General features: G+C 38.2%; 1 protein-coding gene across 1 annotated transcript in view; it reads left to right on the top strand.

Moving 5' to 3' along the window:
* Window positions 1-5,266: 5,266 nt before the first annotated feature.
* CCS (copper chaperone for SOD1) overlaps window positions 5,267-20,465 on the top strand; it is a 33,044-nt gene continuing 17,845 nt past the window's right edge. The window contains exons 1-5 of the mRNA XM_077389596.1: window positions 5,267-5,680; window positions 5,807-5,833; window positions 13,454-13,526; window positions 13,659-13,793; window positions 18,431-18,654. Of these exons, the coding sequence (XP_077245711.1) occupies window positions 5,435-5,680; window positions 5,807-5,833; window positions 13,454-13,526; window positions 13,659-13,793; window positions 18,431-18,654 (705 nt within the window). The 5' untranslated portion in view covers window positions 5,267-5,434. The remainder of the gene's footprint in view (window positions 5,681-5,806; window positions 5,834-13,453; window positions 13,527-13,658; window positions 13,794-18,430; window positions 18,655-20,465) is intronic.

The raw sequence follows: 20,465 nt of genomic DNA, 5'->3' as shown, positions 1-20,465 counted from the left end.
TCATGCTTGAAGATGTACCAACACAAGAGTCAAATGAGCTAAGTGGAGCTCACATTATCTCTCAAGCAAGCATACACAAGATGGAAGATCAATTGAAGACCTAGACTAAAGAGAAATTGAAAGCTACATAGGTATCATTGTACATCCTGTCTCTTTAGATTTCCAAGTCAAGGCAAAGTGTTTTCAAATTATTTTTCAAAGAACACTTAAGAACCTAAAATGGATTAGTGAATGGTTATGTGGTGGACCAACATGTTGGGACCCTCATAAGCATTCCAAAATAATCATAGGGCTTGAGTTCCAAAAGCCAAAAATCAAACAAGAAATAAAATCTCAAAATATACAGATTTTTAGGCTTCTCGGAACTCCGAGAGTTCCCTCGGAACTTCGAGAAAAGGTCCAGTAGCGTCTGGACATTTTCTCGGAACTCCGAGAAATGGTCCAGTAGAAATTTGATTTCTTCAGGCCATTGTCTCGGAACTCCGAGAACATTTCTCGGAACTCCGAGAACCTCGCAACGGACCAAAAACTAGCCGTTGGGATTTAAATTAACTTGTGATTTTTGATATCAACACCCCCAAACGGTCATATTCTTTGGTGAGGCTATATATACAACATCTAGAGGATTCATTTCCTCTGTCTTGATGATTTGAAAACCTCCTTAAGCATTGAAGAAAACTTGCAACCCATTTTGTGCTTAAGATTTGATTTTTCCCAAACTTGCCTTGCACTTGCAAATTTATTGAGTTGGGATTCTTAGAGCTTTCACTTGCAACTACCATCATTGAAGAGCAATCAAGGATCTACAAAGAGCATCAAGCTTTCAAGAAGAAGCCAAGCTATTCAATCTTCACTTCTTGTATAGGTGGCTAGGGCATTCCTTATTTTAATTCCCTAGAGAGCAACTGCTTAGAACTCGGCGGAGAAGGAGAGTCTTTGTAAAGGTGTAAGGGCATCCTCATTTAATATCCCTTGGAAGTGTAACCGCCTCGGAGCCGGGCATCGTGGAGGTCTCCAATAGTGGAAATCCTTAAGGACGATCTTAAGAAGAGTGGAGTAGGGCTTTGCCCGAACCACAATACATCGGTGTGTTCTTTCTTGTCTTGCATTTCCATTATTAATTTTTGGTTTGGCATTTCATTTTGTTTCTAATTATTTGCACTAACCAAATATTTAATTAAGTGAAGAAAATTCCAATTAGGTTCACAACTAATTTTCAAAAGGGATAATTTAGTGTTAAAATTCAATTCACCCCCCTCTTGTTTATTTCAATTTTGGCCAAATATGAATTTCTAATAGCAAATTCATTAACTATTCCACCTCTTTACAACATGAAGCCAATGCAATAAACTCCGCTTCCATGGTGAAAGTAGTTATGCAAGTCTGTTTCCTAGAGGCCCAGAAGATAGCTCCCCCACCAAGAGTGAATATCCAACCACTAGTTGATGAATAATCAACATGCTCAGTTAACCAACTAGCATATGTGTATCCTTCTAATACCAAAGGATACAAACTATAGTTCAACCCATAGTCTAAAGTTCCTTTTAGATACTTTAGTATCTTATTTATAGCATTCCAGTGTATGTAACCAGGATTACTAGTAAATCTACTTAGTTTTCCAACTGAGAATGCAAAATCAGGTCTAGTACCTATTATAGCATACATCAAACTGCCTATGACACTAGCATACTTTAACTGAGAAATAGACCTACCAGTGTTAGGACATTTTTACATTTGAATCAAAAGGTGACGAAACTGGTGTACAATCAAAGTGATTAAACTTTCTAAAGACTTTCTCTATATAGTGTGATTGTGTAAGAATAAGGTTACTACCTTGTCTTACTATTCTAATACCCAAAATCACATCAGCTACACCCATATCCTTAATGTCAAAGTTAGATGACAAAAACCCTTTAGTAGTCTTACAATTTTAATACCCAAAATCACATTTGCTACACCTCCTTCATGTCAAAGTTGGATGACAAAAATCCTTTAGTAGTCTTACAATTCTAATACGCAAAATTACATCTGCTACACCCATATCCTTCATGTCAAAGGTAGATGACAAAAACCCTTTAGTACTGGTGATACTATCCATATCAGTACCAAAGATTACATGTCATCTACATATAGACAAATAATGACACATTTACCATTCTTATAGTTACTATATACACACTCATCCGATTCGTGTATTTTGAATCCATTTGGCACTAAGACCTTGTCAAATCTCTCATGCCATTGTTCAGGGGCTTGTTTAAGCCCATACAAAGACTTAATTAATTTACAAACTTTATGCTCTTGATGTGGAATGATAAAGACTTCAGGTTGTTCCATATATACTTCTTCATCAAGTTCACCATTCAAGAATGCTGCTTTAACATCCATTTGGTGAATGTGAAACATGTATATGGATGGAAGAGCAATTAGGACTCTAATGGTGGAGATCCTAGCAACTGGGCATAAGTATAAAAGTAGTCTATTCCGGCTTTTTGTGTAAAGCCTTTAGCAACTAATCTTGCCTCAAACTTTTTTATGGTTCCATCTACTTTCATCTTATTCTTGAAGATCCACTTATAGCCTATGGGTTTGGATCCAAGTGGTAAATCACCTAGTTTTCAAGTTTTATAACCCGTGATTGAATCCATTTCATCATTTATAGCAAAAGGCTGCATCTTGGGATTTAATTGCTTCTTCATATGTTTTAGGATCTGCCTCTATGTTTAGACTTAACATGTTTGATTCAAATATCTTGTCTTTTGATCCTTCAACTAAGTATATCACAAAGTAAGGACCAAAGTTTTTATCTTTTTCTTTCTCTTTTGCTTCTTCTTATTTCAATAGGTTCCTCATTACTTTCCTTTTGAGGTTCTAATGAAGATTCTAAAGGTGGGTTAGAATCCATTAGTTTAGGAATAGAAGAGAACCTATTCTAAAAAAAGGTTGCATTCCTAGACTCGATAATGATATTTATATTTACTAGGTCATTCGGTTATATTACAAGGAACCTATAAGCTTTACTATGATTTGCATATCTTAAGAATATGCACTCAATACCTATTTTTCCTAACTTCATTTTCTTAGGTTTGGGTACTTGAACAATGGCCTTACAACTCCAAACTTTAAGATATCATAAGTTAGTGTAGACACCTAATTTTGTCAAGGTGGTACTAATTATAGGTTGTCGCGAGGATGAGTCCTAAGACGAGCCCAAGGCCCCTGTTATATTTCTCTCGATCTCTCTTTGGCTTGTGAAACAGAGAATTTTTTTCAAAAACGAATTTGTCCCAAAATTAAAACTAAAAGCCTTTTTTTTACACGGCACCCGTCTTCTACGGCACAACCAAAAGCCTGTTTTTACACGGCATTTATCCAAAGGTTAACTTTGAGTAAAAAACGTATATTATTCCACAAAAATTATCCACACCAATTCAAATCACGAAATTAGGTTCATTGGATTCTCCTTTGCTGCAAGGAGTCCAACGGATCCAACCAACGTTATTTGGAGTCCAAACGAAGGAGTTAAGATCTGTCAAACTCCTGAAAACCCCTCTCGACCTGACATATGCCAAGGGGAAATCGTAAATTGTGATTTCTTAACATAATTCGTGATTTAAAATCGCAAATTGCGATTTTCCCCTGAAATTTCTATAAATAGAGTGGGTAGAAGTAAAAACCAGTTCAATTCGGATCAGAATCAGTAAAAAACCAGATTGGAATCAGATCAAAATAGACCAAAAACCCTTTGGACTTTCCTAGTTTTCGATTTTTCATAGAATACTTGAACGGCCTGCTATCTCTGGGTATCGGCATTTTGCCGAATTTCTAAGGACTCGGAGCAACACCACTTTTCAAGCGCCGCTGTTCTGCCGAATTTCAGAGAATTCAGAGCGACACCACTTTTCAAGCGCCATTGTTCCGCCGAATTTTCGAAAAATACAACATCCATCTTCTAGGTATATTTACATTAATTTTTCAGCTTTCTGTATTTCAATTATAAAACCCGGTAGTGGGTAGTTATAGGGTTTGGTGATCTTTTTGCCCTGAATCCTATAGCTTAAATCCCTACCTCCTTTTTGTAAATAGGGTTACGTTCCCTCTTCTTATCCCACCACTCTGTTTCTGGCCCTCTCATATACAAAAAAGATAGAGATGAGAGCTTAGTACTCCTACGGAGTTGGACAAACGGAGGGAACTATAAATCCACAATTTCTTTGTTTCAATTATTGTATTATCAAGATTGAGGTGGTCGCTACATTATTCGGGAGTAATTCCTTATGCTCTGTTTGGTTGGCAGGTTTTTTTTTTTGTTCCTGGGAGTTTTGTGGGAGAGTAAGTTAAATTTTGGTCCCATCCCATGTTTGATTGCCTTTTAGCACTAGGTTTATTTTAATCCCACTCTTGTAATGATTACTTGTGGGGTGAATTCTTTAATCCCACTTTTGTAATGATTGTCTTTTCATCCCATCCCAAGATAACCCCAGGAACAAAAATAAACTCAGGAACCAAAAATAAGCTTGAGAAGAATTTTTTTCTACCCAACAGTTCAAGCAACCAAACAAAGGTTTTTTTTTTCCCACCATATCTCCCAGGGTATTTTTTTCTCCCACATAACCAAACATGGGATTTTTATTTTACCAGGATACTTCTAGGACTTTTTTTTTCCCACCTATCTCCCAGGGTATTTTTTTCTCCCACATAACTCCCGGGAACAAAAAAACCCTGGCAACCATACAGAGCATTAAGGACCCAAATCATGCAGTAAAAACCCCTATTCCGAATAATATTGACCGATTTCTTGTATTAATTCATTTTTTCTTTTTAAACTCAAAAATAGGGACAAAATTTCTTTAAAATTGCAAGTCATGTCAAGATGCTGGGTTTACCCGGGGTGCCTAACACTTTCCTTGAATGTAATCATATATCTTACTAAGATCTTTGTAAAGACCATGCTTTAAAAAACAGAGTAAAATTATAGGATCTAGGCCCTAACCTAGATGGCGACTCTGAGATTCTCTTTTATGTGAAATTCTGATTCCGGTCCCAAGTTCAATGAAAACCGAGACAATCACAAACACCCCCTTTTGACACAACCCGGCCAACGCGCACTTCAGCGGTGCAGGGATGTGGCAGGCCTTGAACGGGCTCCCATGAAACTTTTTCATGAATTTTCTTCATAGCACGTAAGCCAACCTGGCATGACCCACCTTTTCTTTAAGAATTTTGTTTGATAAGTGATTAAATTGACTCCTTGAATATTTGAAGCACACACTCCAACATGTGGAAATGAATATCCGGGAAAATTTTCCCTTGTAGATTTAAAGAAAAAAAATTATGAAATTTTTTTCATGGTTGCCAAAATGTGCCCTCAATAATTATTTTTTCTTGCAAGAAAGAGAGATTGAGCTAAAAAGGGTGGGTCTGTCCATCTCTCATGGCTGCTTCTCTTCGGTTCTTAACCTCGGCCTCCACACTCGTACCCGCTGCAATCGCAATCGCTTCCCTCTCTTCCTCTTCTAACTCCCCAAAACCCTTCTTTTCCTCTCTACCTTTACCCCTTTCTTCCTTATCACCAAACCCTAAAGCCAATCGCTCGTGCGTTATAAGAAAATTCAGCCCTATTACACAATCCACTCTTCACATGGATTCCTTAACATCTGAACTCAAACCCTCCGATCAGGTTAACAACTTACACCAATACTAAATACCCATCTCCTCTTTTTTGATGATTTTTTTCTTAGCTCTACTTTTATGCTAATAAATTAATGTTTTGTCTTTTTTTCTTCTTCTTATTGTTAATCTGCAGAGAGATGGAGTTCTACCGGAGCTTCTGGTATGATCAATATTTTATTTACTTTCAGGCCCTGTTTAGATTGCTAGAGAAACATTTCTGGTGGAAATTCCTTTCTCAGGATATTTTTTACTTTCCACATTTTAGAGGTAATTAATATGATTATGGTTAGTTTAGAGGGATATCATCATAAATTAAAGGTCGTCCGCATGAAGATTGATTAGAATTGGTTTAACTTAACTTTTTTCGTGCTTAAATAAAGTAGAAAATTTTAGAAATATTTTTCTTTTCCAAACATTTCCAAACAATTTCTGCAATCCAAACAAGGTCTAAGGAGGTCCTGTTTGGATTGCTAGAATTTGTTAAGGACCCATTTGGATTGCTAGAATTTGTTACGAACCCAATTTGGTTCGCAACGGATTTGATCCTCTAAGATCTTCTTAGAGGGAAGATCAGCCTCTTGACCCACTTCGAGGGAAGGGTCGGTCCTCCTTTGTGCTCAAAACCAAGGTTACCTGAAACGCGGTTCGTTCCGGTATGCGGTACGGGAACGGGTACGGAATACGATGAGGGTAGGCTAAGTCGGTTTGCTATTTCGGCTCACGGGTCAATTTGGATTGCAAATATGGGTCTCTCTAGTACACTATATATATAATTTCATATTTTTTTACAAGAATATCATTCTATAGTCCGTATTACATACATTTAATAAACAAAATAAAAAACTTCATGTATGCCATTTATATATATTCAAAATGAAAATTTCAGGTTTTGGTTCGATTTTCCTGCTAATTGGTTTCAGTTTCAAGAATAAAACTTCATTTTTTTCTCACTATTTGGTATGCATCCAATATGGATTTCACTTTTACGGTTACAAGACAATGTGCTTGTGCGTGATTCGCAATAAATGTGATTAGGTCAGGGTAATTTAAACCATGCCATTGAAGAAAATTGCAACATTTTCCGCGACTTTTCCAATACATAATTACAGAATAGAGGACCCACCCTTTTCTTTCTAAGAATTTTTATCTGAATGAATCTCAAACCATCAAAAGTCAAAACATCAATACGGAATTGGTGCAAACCCGGAGGCTCGCGAATAACTGCCAGGATGTTAGGAGCTCAATGGGATCAAGTTTCCACATTTACATCACGATAAACAGATAAGCGAACACTTGTGATAAATTTCGGCGTAGGAAATCATGTCGAGTAGCCTTAAAGATAAACCACCAATGAGAAATGATTCTATCTTAAGCAAAAGATGAAAAGAGACAGTCAAACTTTATTGAAATAAACGCTGCCCAACTGCTGTTCATAAAAGAAAAGAAAGATCTAGGGCCAATAACTACACTAAAAATGACAAAATCCTAAAATAAACTATGGTAAATCAAAGGTCGGGTTCCTACGGGTTTTAAAAGGGGGTAAAGGCTAAAATAGGGGCTGAAATAATAGGAAAGTTCTCACCGGAAAGTAGGGCAGTCCTTTCACCTCAAATCCGTGCAAACGAGGACCCAAGAGAGCGGGGGAGAGACTCGTGGGCACGATCCGAAACTCCGGACAGCAGTGCTCCCACAAATAAATTTTAAAATAGGGTCGAGGAAAGAAAATAAGAGAAGGAAATCAAGAAGAGAGGAAGATAACAAGATAAGAGTCAAGAAAGTGTGAAATAGAGGGAGTAATAGAAATAGAGAGATCAAGAGGGAAGAGAAAGAAAGAGTGCAAGAGGGAGTTAGGAGTAACAAAAGAGAGAGATAGGAGAGAAATTAGAGAGAGGGATGAGAGACAGGTGGAGAAAGAGGGAGAAGAACAAGGGAAGGAAGAAGGAGAACTCACCTTGTAGAAGGGAAGAAGGAGAGAGATAGTGACGCCATAGGGCGTGTTGGAGAAGGGAGGCCGGCGGCTCCTTTTTTCTTCTTTTCTTTCACAATGTTTCAAAACTAGGGTTTTCTTCCCCTTGTGTTCTCTTTTAGAAGTTGTGCTCTTGTGGTGGGCCCGCTTTGTTATCACTTAAGTGACATAAGTGATGGTGAAATGACTTCAACGCCCTCACCTGTAATAAAGAACAAATAAAGCATCGAGGGTAAAATAGGCAAACTAAGGGGAAAAGAAATGTGGGCGGTGTGTGAATGAGTGGGACCTAGATGATGTGGACATCCCCCACATCTAGGATAATCCAATAATGTCAAATAAGTCCAAATAAACCAAAATAAATAAGTGCAAACATAAATGGTGATCCAACGGTCGGATCACATCAAGAATTGTTGGGCAATTATGAGCAAAGCCCAAACAATTCAATTTTTCTAAGAGTCAAAGTACCATCTTCCTTTCAAAGAAGATTTTCAAATGCCATATGCCCATAGTTGCAAGCATGTTGCCTGTTGCATTGTTGCCTGAATGCCTTTCAATTTATCCTTGTTGCCTGAATCCCTGTTGGCTTGCAACAACTGCCAAGCAAATAAACATGGATAAATAACAATCGGTACTCTCTGTGTTCGCCATGAGATCATTGAGATGAGGGATAAAGAATGTCCAAAACGCCAACCCTGCATGTGAAAAGCGATAAGAAAATATTAAGAATGGAATAGAAGGTCCTTTGTTAAGTCAACCAAAAATATTAAAGAATGGACCGAATCGTATACCCCACAAATTTCAAGATAGCAAGCCCAGTAGCCCACCATTCAAGAGTACAAACCTTCTTATACCGAAGATAGAAGTTCCATAAATCATGTATGAGCAAAGTGAAAACAGAGAGACGTAAGCATCCAACCAGATGATGGTCACTCCACATAGCACACGAAAATTTTGGACAGTGAGTCAATGGCACTATGGCAGGAACCAAATTATCCAAGAAAGGGTAATTCTCTAACCTTGTAACTTCTTCATTTGTTCCAATGCAGGAGTCAGGACTATGAAGAATATAAGAATGCCACTTAAATCCCAAGCAAATTTCAAAACCATATCAAAAGGTCTATCACAAGTAGCAAGTAGAACTAGAAAATTGGTGGCATTCATGATTGGTGGCATGCAACAGATGCAACAGATTGGTGGCATACGTGATTCATAATCCCAATCACATGCAACCGATGGGTGGCATTCATGATTCATGAACAACACATTATCTCTTCTAATAGTAGAAACTTCTAAATCTCTTAACAAACTAGAAATCGAGTTTGGTTCACAAAAGAACAAGTAAAGAAATCATACAAAGCAAAGAAGGAATCACAAGATATGAAGAGAACTCCACAATTACAAACCTGAAATTGTCTTCCACTCTTCCATGCTTAAAAGTTCAAAGTTCAAGATTTGAAGAAACATCCACATTATTTGAAAATTCTGAAAATAAGAATACAAATGGTTTTAGTTTAAGAAACATCATGTTCCAAGTCAAAAGCAATATATAGCAACACACTAAAAAAATTAACACTAAAATAAATACAACTATTACCTTTTTCAACATTTTCAAGATCCTCTAATGCTTCTTCGACATTAACCGGCATTGATGATGATCGAAGCAAATCTTGAGCACATATAAGAGCTTGCGCTATCTTAGGAGTCAAATAACTCCTAAAAGCATCAAGAATACGACCTCCCGTGCTAAACGTAGACTCCGAAGCAACGGTGGAGATGGGAACCGCCAACACAAACTGTGCCATTTCTGATAAGACAGGAAATCTAGCACTGTTAACTTTCCACTACCCTAAAATACCAAATTCATTGGGATCTTCTTCAGTGTCTTCACTTAAATACCCATCCAACTCTGATTTGTTATCCCCACCTCCATAATCAATCTTCTGCTTCTTAAACTTTTCCTTGATCATCTTCCTCACATGTTCTCTAGGTTCTTGCATTTGTGAGTGTTGAGAATGTTCTCTTGGAGTTGATAGCCTCAAGTGAACTTCATTGTCTTGAGGTGTTTTGCTTGTGTTCTTATTGTTTAACTCGTTAAACAATTCAAATGTGGCATTGAACACTTTCTCCCCCATCTCGTTGCCTTTTACCTCTCCATACATATTAATAAGAGCAAACTTCACAAAATATAGTTTGTGTCGAGGGTCAAGAACAACCGCGATATAAATTAATTTATTCATCTTCTCGATATCACCCCAATACTTGTCATACTTCTCTTTCATTCTCCTCGCCATCAATACCAAGTTAAAGTCTTCACTCTCAAGCCACTCTTGAAAAGGGCTTTAACCTCAACAATTTCAGGAAATAGAGTATTGGATGTAACATACAATGATCCTGAAACCCGTATGGTGAGCTCATAGAAGTTTTGAAGCAAGGTTGCCATCGTCCTAACTTTTTGCCAATCTTCACGATCGAGCTTCCTAATCCCATCCAAATCACCTGAATCAAGTTCACTACTGAAAAAAGGATCTTCAATGTCAAACTTATCAAATGCTTTTTCAAATTTTTCAGCTGCCTTTAACATCAAGTATATCGAGTTCCATCTAGTAGATACATCTAGGCACAACAAACTCTTGCTTTGAATCCTCTCGTTCTCAACACATTGTTTGAAGAGCTTCAACATAGCTGGAGAACTCCTTACATATCTGACCGCCGCCCGTACGCGATCAACCTCTACTTCTTTTAATCCATCACACACAACTAGATTAATTATGTGTGCTACACACCTCACATGAAGGTATTTTCCTTGTAGAATGCTATACTCCCAGTTGATAATTCTTCTCAAGTATCCAACCGCAACATCGTTTGAACTAGCATTGTCCACTGTAACAGTGAACACTCTATCGATCCCCCATTCAAGAAGACACTTCTCAACGGCCTTGCCAAGAGCCTCACCTTTATGACTAGAAATTGGACAAAAGTTTATAATTTTTTTCTGCAATTTCCAATCATTGTCAATATAACGAGCCGTGAAACACATGTAGTTAATTCTTTGCAGAGAGGACCATGTGTCCGTAGTGAGACAAACCCTTTGAGCTGAGTGTTTAAAAACCTTCTTCAACTTCGACCTCTCTTGCAAGAAGAATTGAAAGCAATCTCTCGCAACCGTCGAGCGTGACGGAATATGAAATCGAGGACATGCAACTAACATCAAATGTCTAAACCCTTCCTTCTCCACAGACTTAAATGGAAGCTCATCCAAAATGATCATACGGGCTAAGGCATATCTAATGGCCTCTTGGTCAAACTTCCAAATAGAAAGGGTGCCACTACCATCCCCCTCTTGACCCTTGATCGGTTGGTAATTTAACTGTCTGCGTTGTGTTCATATTGGCAGGGAACTTTTTGCATGCGGTGATGTGATTCCTAAGTGAGGTAGTTCTATTTTTCGTCGGATCACAACAAAACTCCTTCTCACAATACATACAACTAGCCTTATGTTCACCCGCCTTATTAACAAATTTTGTAAAATGGTCCCACACATCTGACCTTGACCTCATTGTCTTTCTCTTCCGTGAGGCTCCAAACGTTTCGTTGGAGTCTATGGGGTTTGATGATTGTTCGCTAGAAATAACATTATGAGCTTGTCCTTCTTGGGACATCTACGGAGAATCAGAGATATTAGAAACAACACAATAAGAATATAAGACACACAGACATTACCCAACACAAAATAAGCTACCCAATAGGATAAAAGAAAAGATATGCAGCAAAAGCAAGATACGGTACCCAACAGAAATATCATTATCCTAAGAATAAAGAATGAGATGAGTCATAAGTGATTGAGTGTTACCTTCGTACCCAATAGGCCAATAGCTAAGCAAAGTGCCAAAGAAGATAGAATGATGCTATCACTAACAGCCCCTTCAGTGGTGCTCGAGGTCGCGGTTGGGTTGGGCTATTGCTAAAAATGAATAGGAATCACATTAATACATAATATACATTATACAATTGCTGGAAGAAAATGTAGATTCAAAGAATCACAACTTCACAAGGCCATAAACTGGAAAGAAGGAGGGTAAAATCAATAGATAAAACTAATTACCCATAAACTGAAAAGAAAGAGGGTAAAATCAATAGATAAAACTAATTACTCATAAACTGAAAAGAAAGAGGGTAAAATCATTAATCTTTGCAAATGGTACATCAATAACTCTTTGTAAGCCTCTAACTACATCATTTCTAAAATTATTATAATCATTACTTGCAAATGATCATATTTAGGCCCTGTTCGCTTAAGATTATGACAACCGATTGTGAGTGCTAAACCGATTAATGGACTCAAATTTAAAGGTGATTTTGAGTCGATTAATCAGATTGGAACTCGCAATCGATTGTCATAATCTTAAATGAACAGAGCCTTAACTTCAAAACAATCTGTGCATAAGATTATTCAAAACCAATTGCATAGAAGATTATATTCAAATAATTTTTAGATGTATCCAAATAGGTCCATAAGGAAGAGAAGAGTTACAAACCAGCAAAAATGTCTCTGACTGAGAGTGTTTCCCCTCGGGCCAAGACGAACACAAAATTCTAGGCTTTTTGCAGTAAGTAAGCTACCAAAAAGAAGAAACCCCTATTAGTAGAAAAAACCCTAATTTATTTTTGTAGGATTAATTGGTGGAACCATGAAAATGAACCTGATGGTAGAGAAGAAGGGGGTTTTGGGGGAAATCAGAACAAAGATGCATGTGAAGCCCTAGAAAAATCAGATTCCAAAGAAAAGAAAGAGAGAGCAAAAGAGAATAATACATGGATGGAAAAAAATGAGAGAAGGGGTTTAGCGTTACCTCCTTTTGCAGATCCGTGCTCCTTCCTCTTCTTCTTCTATTAACCGAAGCAAATCTCAGATTTCATATGAAAAGGGGGTTTGGAATTGGATTTCATATGAAAAAGGGGTTTGTATTTCAAATCTTTTGTAGGCAGATGAAGGAGATGGGGATCTGAGTGGTGGTAGAAGGTTGGGGTGGTTAGAGATGGGGTCGCCACTCGCCGGAGTTGGACAGGCGGCAGATGAGTAGAGAGTAGAGAGGAGTAGAGAAGAGAAAACTTTTAATGTTTTCTGCCCTTTTGGGTTTTGAAAAACCTAAAAACGAAAGAAAAAAAGTTAAAATGGGGGGGGGGGGGGTGTGTGGATATATCAATTTAGTGACTTACGTTACTTTTGGGAAACCGAAACCGAACCGAACCGAACCACTCAGGAACCGAACCGAATTGACCGACCGAATTCGGTTCGTTCGGTTAATTCGGTTTTAACCGATTAATGTGCACCCCTAATTCCAAACAATTACAAAGCAATTCCTACAAGAGATAAATTAAACTAATTTATTCGACCCCAAGTGGGACCCATCTTGGCACGTAACAGAATCTTATGGAAAAGTTTGGAAAGGAAAAATGTTTCTAAAAGTTCCTAATTTTTTACACATGAACGAAGATAACTTGAACCAGCCTGTGTCAATTTTTACTTGGAGGGACCTTCAATTTATGATAATATTCCTCTAAATTAATCATAATCATATCATTTCCTCTAAATTGTGGGGAGAACAAATTTTCCCAAGAGAAATTTCCGTCAAAAATATTTTTCTTGCAATCCAAACAGGGCCTAAGAGTTTCCTTATTAGTTATATTCTATTCGGTCTGTTAATTTGTTAATTTGAATTAATCTACTTGTACTAATGGAATTTTGGGGTTTCTGTAAACTTAAATATGCTAGTTTTCATTTTGAAATTTTTGGGTGTGGTCTGATTTCAGACAGAATTCATGGTGGACATGAAGTGTGATGGTTGTGTTTCGGCTGTCAAGAATAAATTGATGACACTTGATGGTAATCTGATAACTGAACTGTTATGTGTTTGTATCATGTTTTTTTCGGTCTAAAATGTGACCGATTTCAAATTTAAAACTGGTGTAAACATGTTCTTTTATGGTTTTTATTATAAACAAATTTCCGTTTCAGGAGTTAAAGGGGTTGATGTGGACTTGAGTGATCAAGTTGTAAGGGTGCTTGGTTCTTTACCCGTGAAGAAGATGGTTGATGCACTCGAGCAGACGGGTCGAAAAAGTCGGCTGATTGGTCAAGGGGTCCCTGAAGGTTGGTCATTTGATTTTTCTTTCCATTTTGCTTCGCTTTGTGTTCTTTTTGTCTGTGAATCCACCAGCATGAATTGCAGGGCTTGTAGGAATGTGTCTCTGTGTAGGGATGTGGTTGTGGTGCTCATACCTTGAAGCATAGCTTTGATTTGTATTACACGTGCTGTAGTGTCTAATTACTGATTTCCATGCTGGTAAAACTACTTTACAATGAGAAGTTAGTATTCGAAATACATTTTCTTCATGATCAGTTGGCGCGGACGCACGAGAAAGCGAAGGGAGATCAACGTCTCACCCACCAAGCCTTGAATCCACAAGGATAAATTGAAGACAAATGACTGTAAATTTCAATTCAATTGAAGATGATTCATACACCTCTCATGTCTTATATTTATAGGCACCAAACCCTACCCAAATTAGAAGTCCTAATAGCTAACAAAATAGAAACTGCTAATAGCCTAGAAACTGCTAACACAAAATAGAAACTCAAGAATAGCCTAGAAACTACTAATACAAAATAGAAAATAGAAAGAAAATCGAAACTACAGCCTAGAAACTACTAACACAAAATAGAAACTAGAAGGAGAATAGAAACTGCTAAACAGTTCTACAGCACCCGTCATCATAGGATATTGAACCCATGAAGCCTTGGATTGATAAAAAGTTTGATCTAACTGATAGTTGTATCATTTATTTGGAATACTAACATAATCTTTATTAATACCAAAAAAGCAAAGAAAACATGTTTGGCGGAGATGATCAGAGCAAGGCACAAAACAAAACGGCAACATACATAAAAGCTACTAGCTACAAGACCTGTTAAGATCTATGAAAGCAAGGCATATGACATCTAATTTCAAGATTTGTATTTGATACTCAATTTGTTTGCTAGTCTATCTGCCTCCACATCAGATTCCCTCCTCACATCCCTCCTCACATGGCAGAAATGGATATGGTGATCTTCAAGTCTTTCTAGGACTTCTTAAAATACTTCGGCAAATTTCCAGTGGGAATCTAGACCCATCTAAAATCCCTCGCCTGATTTAGAGACTCACCTTCATTATATGATACATCACTCATTAACCCCTTGATGAAGTACCGAAGCTTCCGCTTTGCTACAGTTTTATCTTCCATCTGGCCAGCAAAGGTAAGACAAACCTCACCATTTCCATCTCTAATGCTGCTCGCCCCGTATTCACCCAACTTGATCCATCAAAATTCAACTTTATACAACCCATCGGTGCATGTTCCCATCTGGGAACAATCTTTCTTTTTGGAGCAGAAGTATGAGAGAAGTAATTCTTGTTTTCTCCAAATCTCTGACGCATGCGCACCTATGAATATGTTTGCGGACTAGATTAGCCAATAACCCTTTTCTGTAACATATCTGAGTTGTAAACTCTTTTTTTTTGTTTTTTTGCAAGATGACAATTTCCATTAACCAAAGCATAAGTACATAGATTGGGGACCAGTAGTCCCTCGTACACTATATTGTAATCCAATAGCCATAGACCAACCAAAATCATCGTAAGACTTTTTCTTGAAATTCCTTCAGTACAGAAACCTAAACCATTGCACCCCAAGCCTTTTCAAAACATCCAAACTTCAGAACCAAAAAACCCCCAAAGACCTAATAGTATCTACACTGACTCACTAGCACTCCCTTTTCTATGAACATTTTCTTAGATCCCTCGTAAGAAAGTCAACCTCGACTTCCAATTCCTCTTTAGAAAAGAGAACAATGGCAAATTCAGGGACGGGGACCTCTTCCATCGGGTCCGATTTGACAGCGATAAGTTCCTCTAACTTTCTAATGCACAGTAGTTGATTAGCTTCCCAACTGAATCGTCGCACCCTTTTCTCATCCTCCAATCGGTCCTTAAAGAAGGGAAGCTTGTAAACCGGTATACAAATATTCATAACGTTGCGGGTGCCTGTCAAGGGGAAGAGCTCCTCAACATTTTGCATGTAATCCTCCCTGAATTGATCCCATTGTCTTTTGATGAATCATTTGACAATATTTCTAGGAGTAGGTGATTCAATGGAGGCTTTGTTTTCATCATACCTCAAAGCTTTGATTCCTTTTAGATTCTCTATCCACATCGAACAATCTATTGTCTCCATCCTTCTTCGTTTAAAGGTGCAAGCTTCCGAGGGGATGGATACGCTTGAGTTCATTTTACTAAACTCTGCAGGTATGATTTCCTTTCCTCTTCCTAAAGGAACCCAAAAGACTACTTTTTAATGAGAGTGAAACCGCCCATAACCGCCTATCAATGGGCCCCATGATTTATGCACAAATGTGTGAAGCAAGTATTGCTACCAGAGTACATCCTTTTATATTTCTCACTATCGAGGAGGCCGCCGCCTCCCTTTTAAAGTAGGCAGTGACAAAGAGCCAGCTGTCACTTGTCAAGAAAATACTTAGTTCCGTCCAAGAAGGACACGTCCCCAGACAAGATCTAGAATATTCTAATTCCATCTAATTTCCATCCTGAAGGACCACCATTTCCAAAAATTCTCCTCTTACCCAAAAGTTTATAACAAATGAGAAGAATTAAGAACTCTCCTCCAGATTTGTTGCCCAAGAACTTGCTCTAAGAGTTTACACTTCTTGATCATTCCACGATTCATGATTGGGGCCTGGGTAACCGTTCCTATTGTTGTGTGCCAAAAATACCCCTCATGAGGGTTCCAAACACCTTTGTTGCTTTTGTGCTTAAATGGGATTTTTCGTGCATCAAATGAGCCGAGGTTCGGCGCCAAACTTTGTTCCTGCAAGGTTGACCCATCTGGCCAAAGGACACCTCTGTATGAGGTGGTACATGTTTCTTTGGTGTAAATCCATCTTCCGTCAGACGAGAAATTATCAGCGGAGATTTTGAAGATGATGGGTCAACATCACCCGAAATCTTGCCTGTTTCTATTGAAGTAACTTTGGGATACCCATTTCGATTAGACTGTTGAGTTTGAAATTTGAATTTTGAATTCGTCCCGTGTGAGCCCCACGAGGCTACCACACCAGGGCGGTCCAGGTGGATTAGGGACGGCCTAAAAGCACTATGCTGACCGGAACTCCCACCTCTGATTGACTTCTCGTTAGTCTGCTCGACCTAGTCCCAACTCATCCTCCGCTGTCCCGAGAGGGCAGCCCGAAGTCTATTAGGAACGGCCAACGGCCGATTCAAAAATCCCGGGCGCGGCTCCATGGGATGATCCGCCAGGATAGAGGAGACGTTGATGGGTGATTCCTTGCAAATATATGTAGGTTCTTGAATCATCCTTCGATTCGGGGGTAGAGATGCCTGAATTTCTACACCTATTTTGAAGCAAATATTCTGAATCCGGATATGGACAAAAGGTTTAATCAAATGCCAATCTGATGTAAGGATATGTGCCAATGCATAGGTCATACACTGACCATGGCTTCCATCCATTCTCACTTCGAGGACCTTTCCAAAGAACCTTCCCAAAGCCTCCACCGTTGATGTTGCCCATACGTGGAGGGGGATCTCGATGAAGTTGACTCAGATTGCCCTTTCCTCTTGTTTGTGTTCCGGGCTCCACTCACAGAGAATGGAGGAAGGTGCTGCAAGCCTTTCCTTCCATCTTCAAAATCCTGGACGCCATCTCCTCACTTTCAAACATAAAAATAATCTCATTTGGGCCAAGAATGCCTGGCATAGTAAGGGACGGAATTTTAAAAGTTGTCTACGATCTTCCACTTCCTTCCTAGATGTGGTTAAGGTTGGGATTCCTTCGTCCAAACCGGCTGAGATGTCCCCAGAATCTGGCCAAGCCCCCTCAATCCCCTCATCTGATGATTTGGGAATTTGATCTTCTAACGACGGGGACTGCTTTGATGTACCTTTCACTTTCCCGTACTTACAACGCCGACAATCTCTTCGCCATCTGATATGGTATCTGCATTTAGAGCAAAACCAGTCTCCCCATCTGACCAGACGTCGACATTTGTGTGACTGACCGCAATTCCTTGTGAACTTTTCTTTGAAAATCTGCTTAACTCTCTCCTTCCATATCGTCCAGAAAGCTACTGGATCGAACTCAATATCAATCTGCCTCGAACTAATATTTAATTATCATTAGATACGCTGTTATAAATAACGGGATTAAAATTAGTAATAAATTGGTAATGTGAATTCAATGTCAAAACAAGACATTCCTGCATTGGGAATTGACACCAAAATCGTGGTAAATCAGTATAAGACTGCACGGAACTTATAGCAAGCCTAGAATGACATAAGGTAAGGGAACTCGGGAGTTGTGAAATTTGTCATGTTTGAAATTTGTGCTCATATTAATACCGGGACTCCTTAGAACCAATCAGTATTTGTGTTTTATCTTATTTTTTATTGTTGTTTATGCAAAACCAGAACCTCTGAGAAACAACCCACATCTACCTACATAAATTATCTTGCTTGATGCATTTTTGTACTAAGAACTGGAAAACAAGTTTTTTTTATAATCTCTGCATGCATCTTAACACCGACATCAGCAGCCAAAAGTTTGGCTAAGGATAGCTATTTTTTTTGAATGGCAGGCTAAGTATAGCTCTGGAATTGTATATTTTCACAATTTTCCTCATTTTATTAATTAAAATTTAATATTGTATTGTAGATTTTTTAGTTTCAGCTGCCGTTGCCGAGTTCAAAGGTCCAGTCATTTTTGGCGTTGTTCGCTTGGCCCAAGTGAATATGGAATTGGCTAGAATTGAAGCCAGCTTCAGTGGTCTGCCACCTGGTAAACACGGTTGGTCTATAAATGAATATGGAGATCTGACCAGAGGAGCAGCAAGCACCGGCAAAGTGTTTAATCTGACAAGTCCAGCAAATTCTGAAGAGGTTTACTCCTATATTGTTCTTTTGTCTGGATTTTTATGATTATATAGTTTCGCAATAAGCCTTCCTCGCCTGCTTTTTTTTTCTTATCAAATAGCAGAGATAATCAGAGCCTTCAATCATAATTTTATGTTTGTAAGTTCTGCAATAAGCCTTCTGTTGCAGTTACATCAAAATATTACTCATACAATTAAATGCAGTGCTTATGGCATGTTGGTACTCATAGCATATGTTCATATCGAGGAAACTACAGTTGGAACTCTCATAATTAATGCTCCATAAATTTTTAATCTCTTATATCCTATGCTCATAATCGGCATTGTTCCATTGTTGGTAATTTATAGTCTCTTATTTCTAATACTTTATAGAAAAATCTTGTGATATAAGATATAAGAGAGTACCTTCTTAGAAAATGTTATTAAATTTACATATAGGTGTCAAGATTCACAAATCTTTGTCGCATTTCATACCTCTAACAGTGTGGCAGGATTGGAGGGTGTATATACAATATGTTTCTAACCAAAAGTCTCAGATGTCCCTTTGCATCAATTTCATTTCATACTGCTAACATGACTTTGTTCATCGCATATCTCAGTAGCCTTCTGCACAACATAGTTTGCAAACTGATCTTTCATCATGGCGTGAAACAGTTCATTTTCATTGCAATTAAAAAAATGCTCATTTGTAGAACCTAGCATCTCATTTATTAAAAGTTGACGTTCACACAGTTAAAGGTATATATCAGCCTTACGACTGGGGTATGAACTTTTAGAAATAGTATCAGTTTTGCTCATCATTATCATATATCCAAGCCTGGTTGAGTACAAATTATCTCCTTTCCGAGTCAAGCTGATGCAGGACGATCGAAGAAAGGACTGATACTTCGCTTTGATACCAAACTGATGTAGGATGAATCTATAGAAGTGACATTTGGGTGATAAAGATGGGTAAAAATTAGGGGTTTACTGATGCACGACGATCGAAGGCTGAATTAATATTTAGCTCTGATGCCAAATCTGATGTAAGACCAATGCGTATGAGAAAGATTCCCGACGTCAAAGTGGACTTTTGGGTAGGTTTAGAGATATACAGATACAAGTCGGGAAATTGTCAAGGATGCCGAAATGGTGTAGACTATGGTGGTAGGGAATACGAGTGAAGCAGATGTGTGAAATTCAAGGGTTTTAGTTATAAAATAGGTGATTAGGTTGGGAAAAATATTCCTACGAGGTTTATGATGGGTTTGGAGGGTTGAAACATATAATAGGAAGGTGCACACATATACTAGGAAGGTTTGAACAAGGTTTTTTTTTACGAGAGTAAGAAGTGCAAGAATCAAAGAATAATATGTAGAGATCAATGACTGAAAATAAAGGGGGGTTAAATTAAGAAATTTAAAGAGAAAGATTAAGGTTTTACATGTAAATGGTCCCACTTGGTCCAAATTGGGAGTCCACTAAGAGGTAGCCTAAGGGCCACCAATTCAGGTACAACTCATTACCACCAAACTCAAAAAAAGAAAGGTAATTGAACCCACAACCGCTTATTCTACCACCAAATTCATACATCTTCACAGCCGATAAAACGCGAAGCCTGGAGTGAAACTCACACATCTTTAAACACTGAGTAATGAGAAATATGCTGCGAAAGCCCTCGTCTTCACCAAATTAATCGTTAATCAGAAGATTACAGAAAGTTGTACCCCTTTAGTATTTACAACTTCTTTATAATTTTTTCGAGTTTTGTGATTTTGATTTCGCAGAATTTGTGTCGACAATTTTTTAGCACGCTCAGTGGGACACCTTTCTGCTCTC

Source organism: Tasmannia lanceolata, unplaced genomic scaffold (assembly GCF_043159265.1).
Source record: "Tasmannia lanceolata isolate RefF3 unplaced genomic scaffold, GAP_Taslan_0.1 ptg000008l, whole genome shotgun sequence".
Lineage (NCBI taxonomy): Eukaryota > Viridiplantae > Streptophyta > Magnoliopsida > Canellales > Winteraceae > Tasmannia > Tasmannia lanceolata.
Note: the sequence above shows the minus strand (reverse complement) of the source record. Positions and strands in the feature narration are given on the sequence as shown.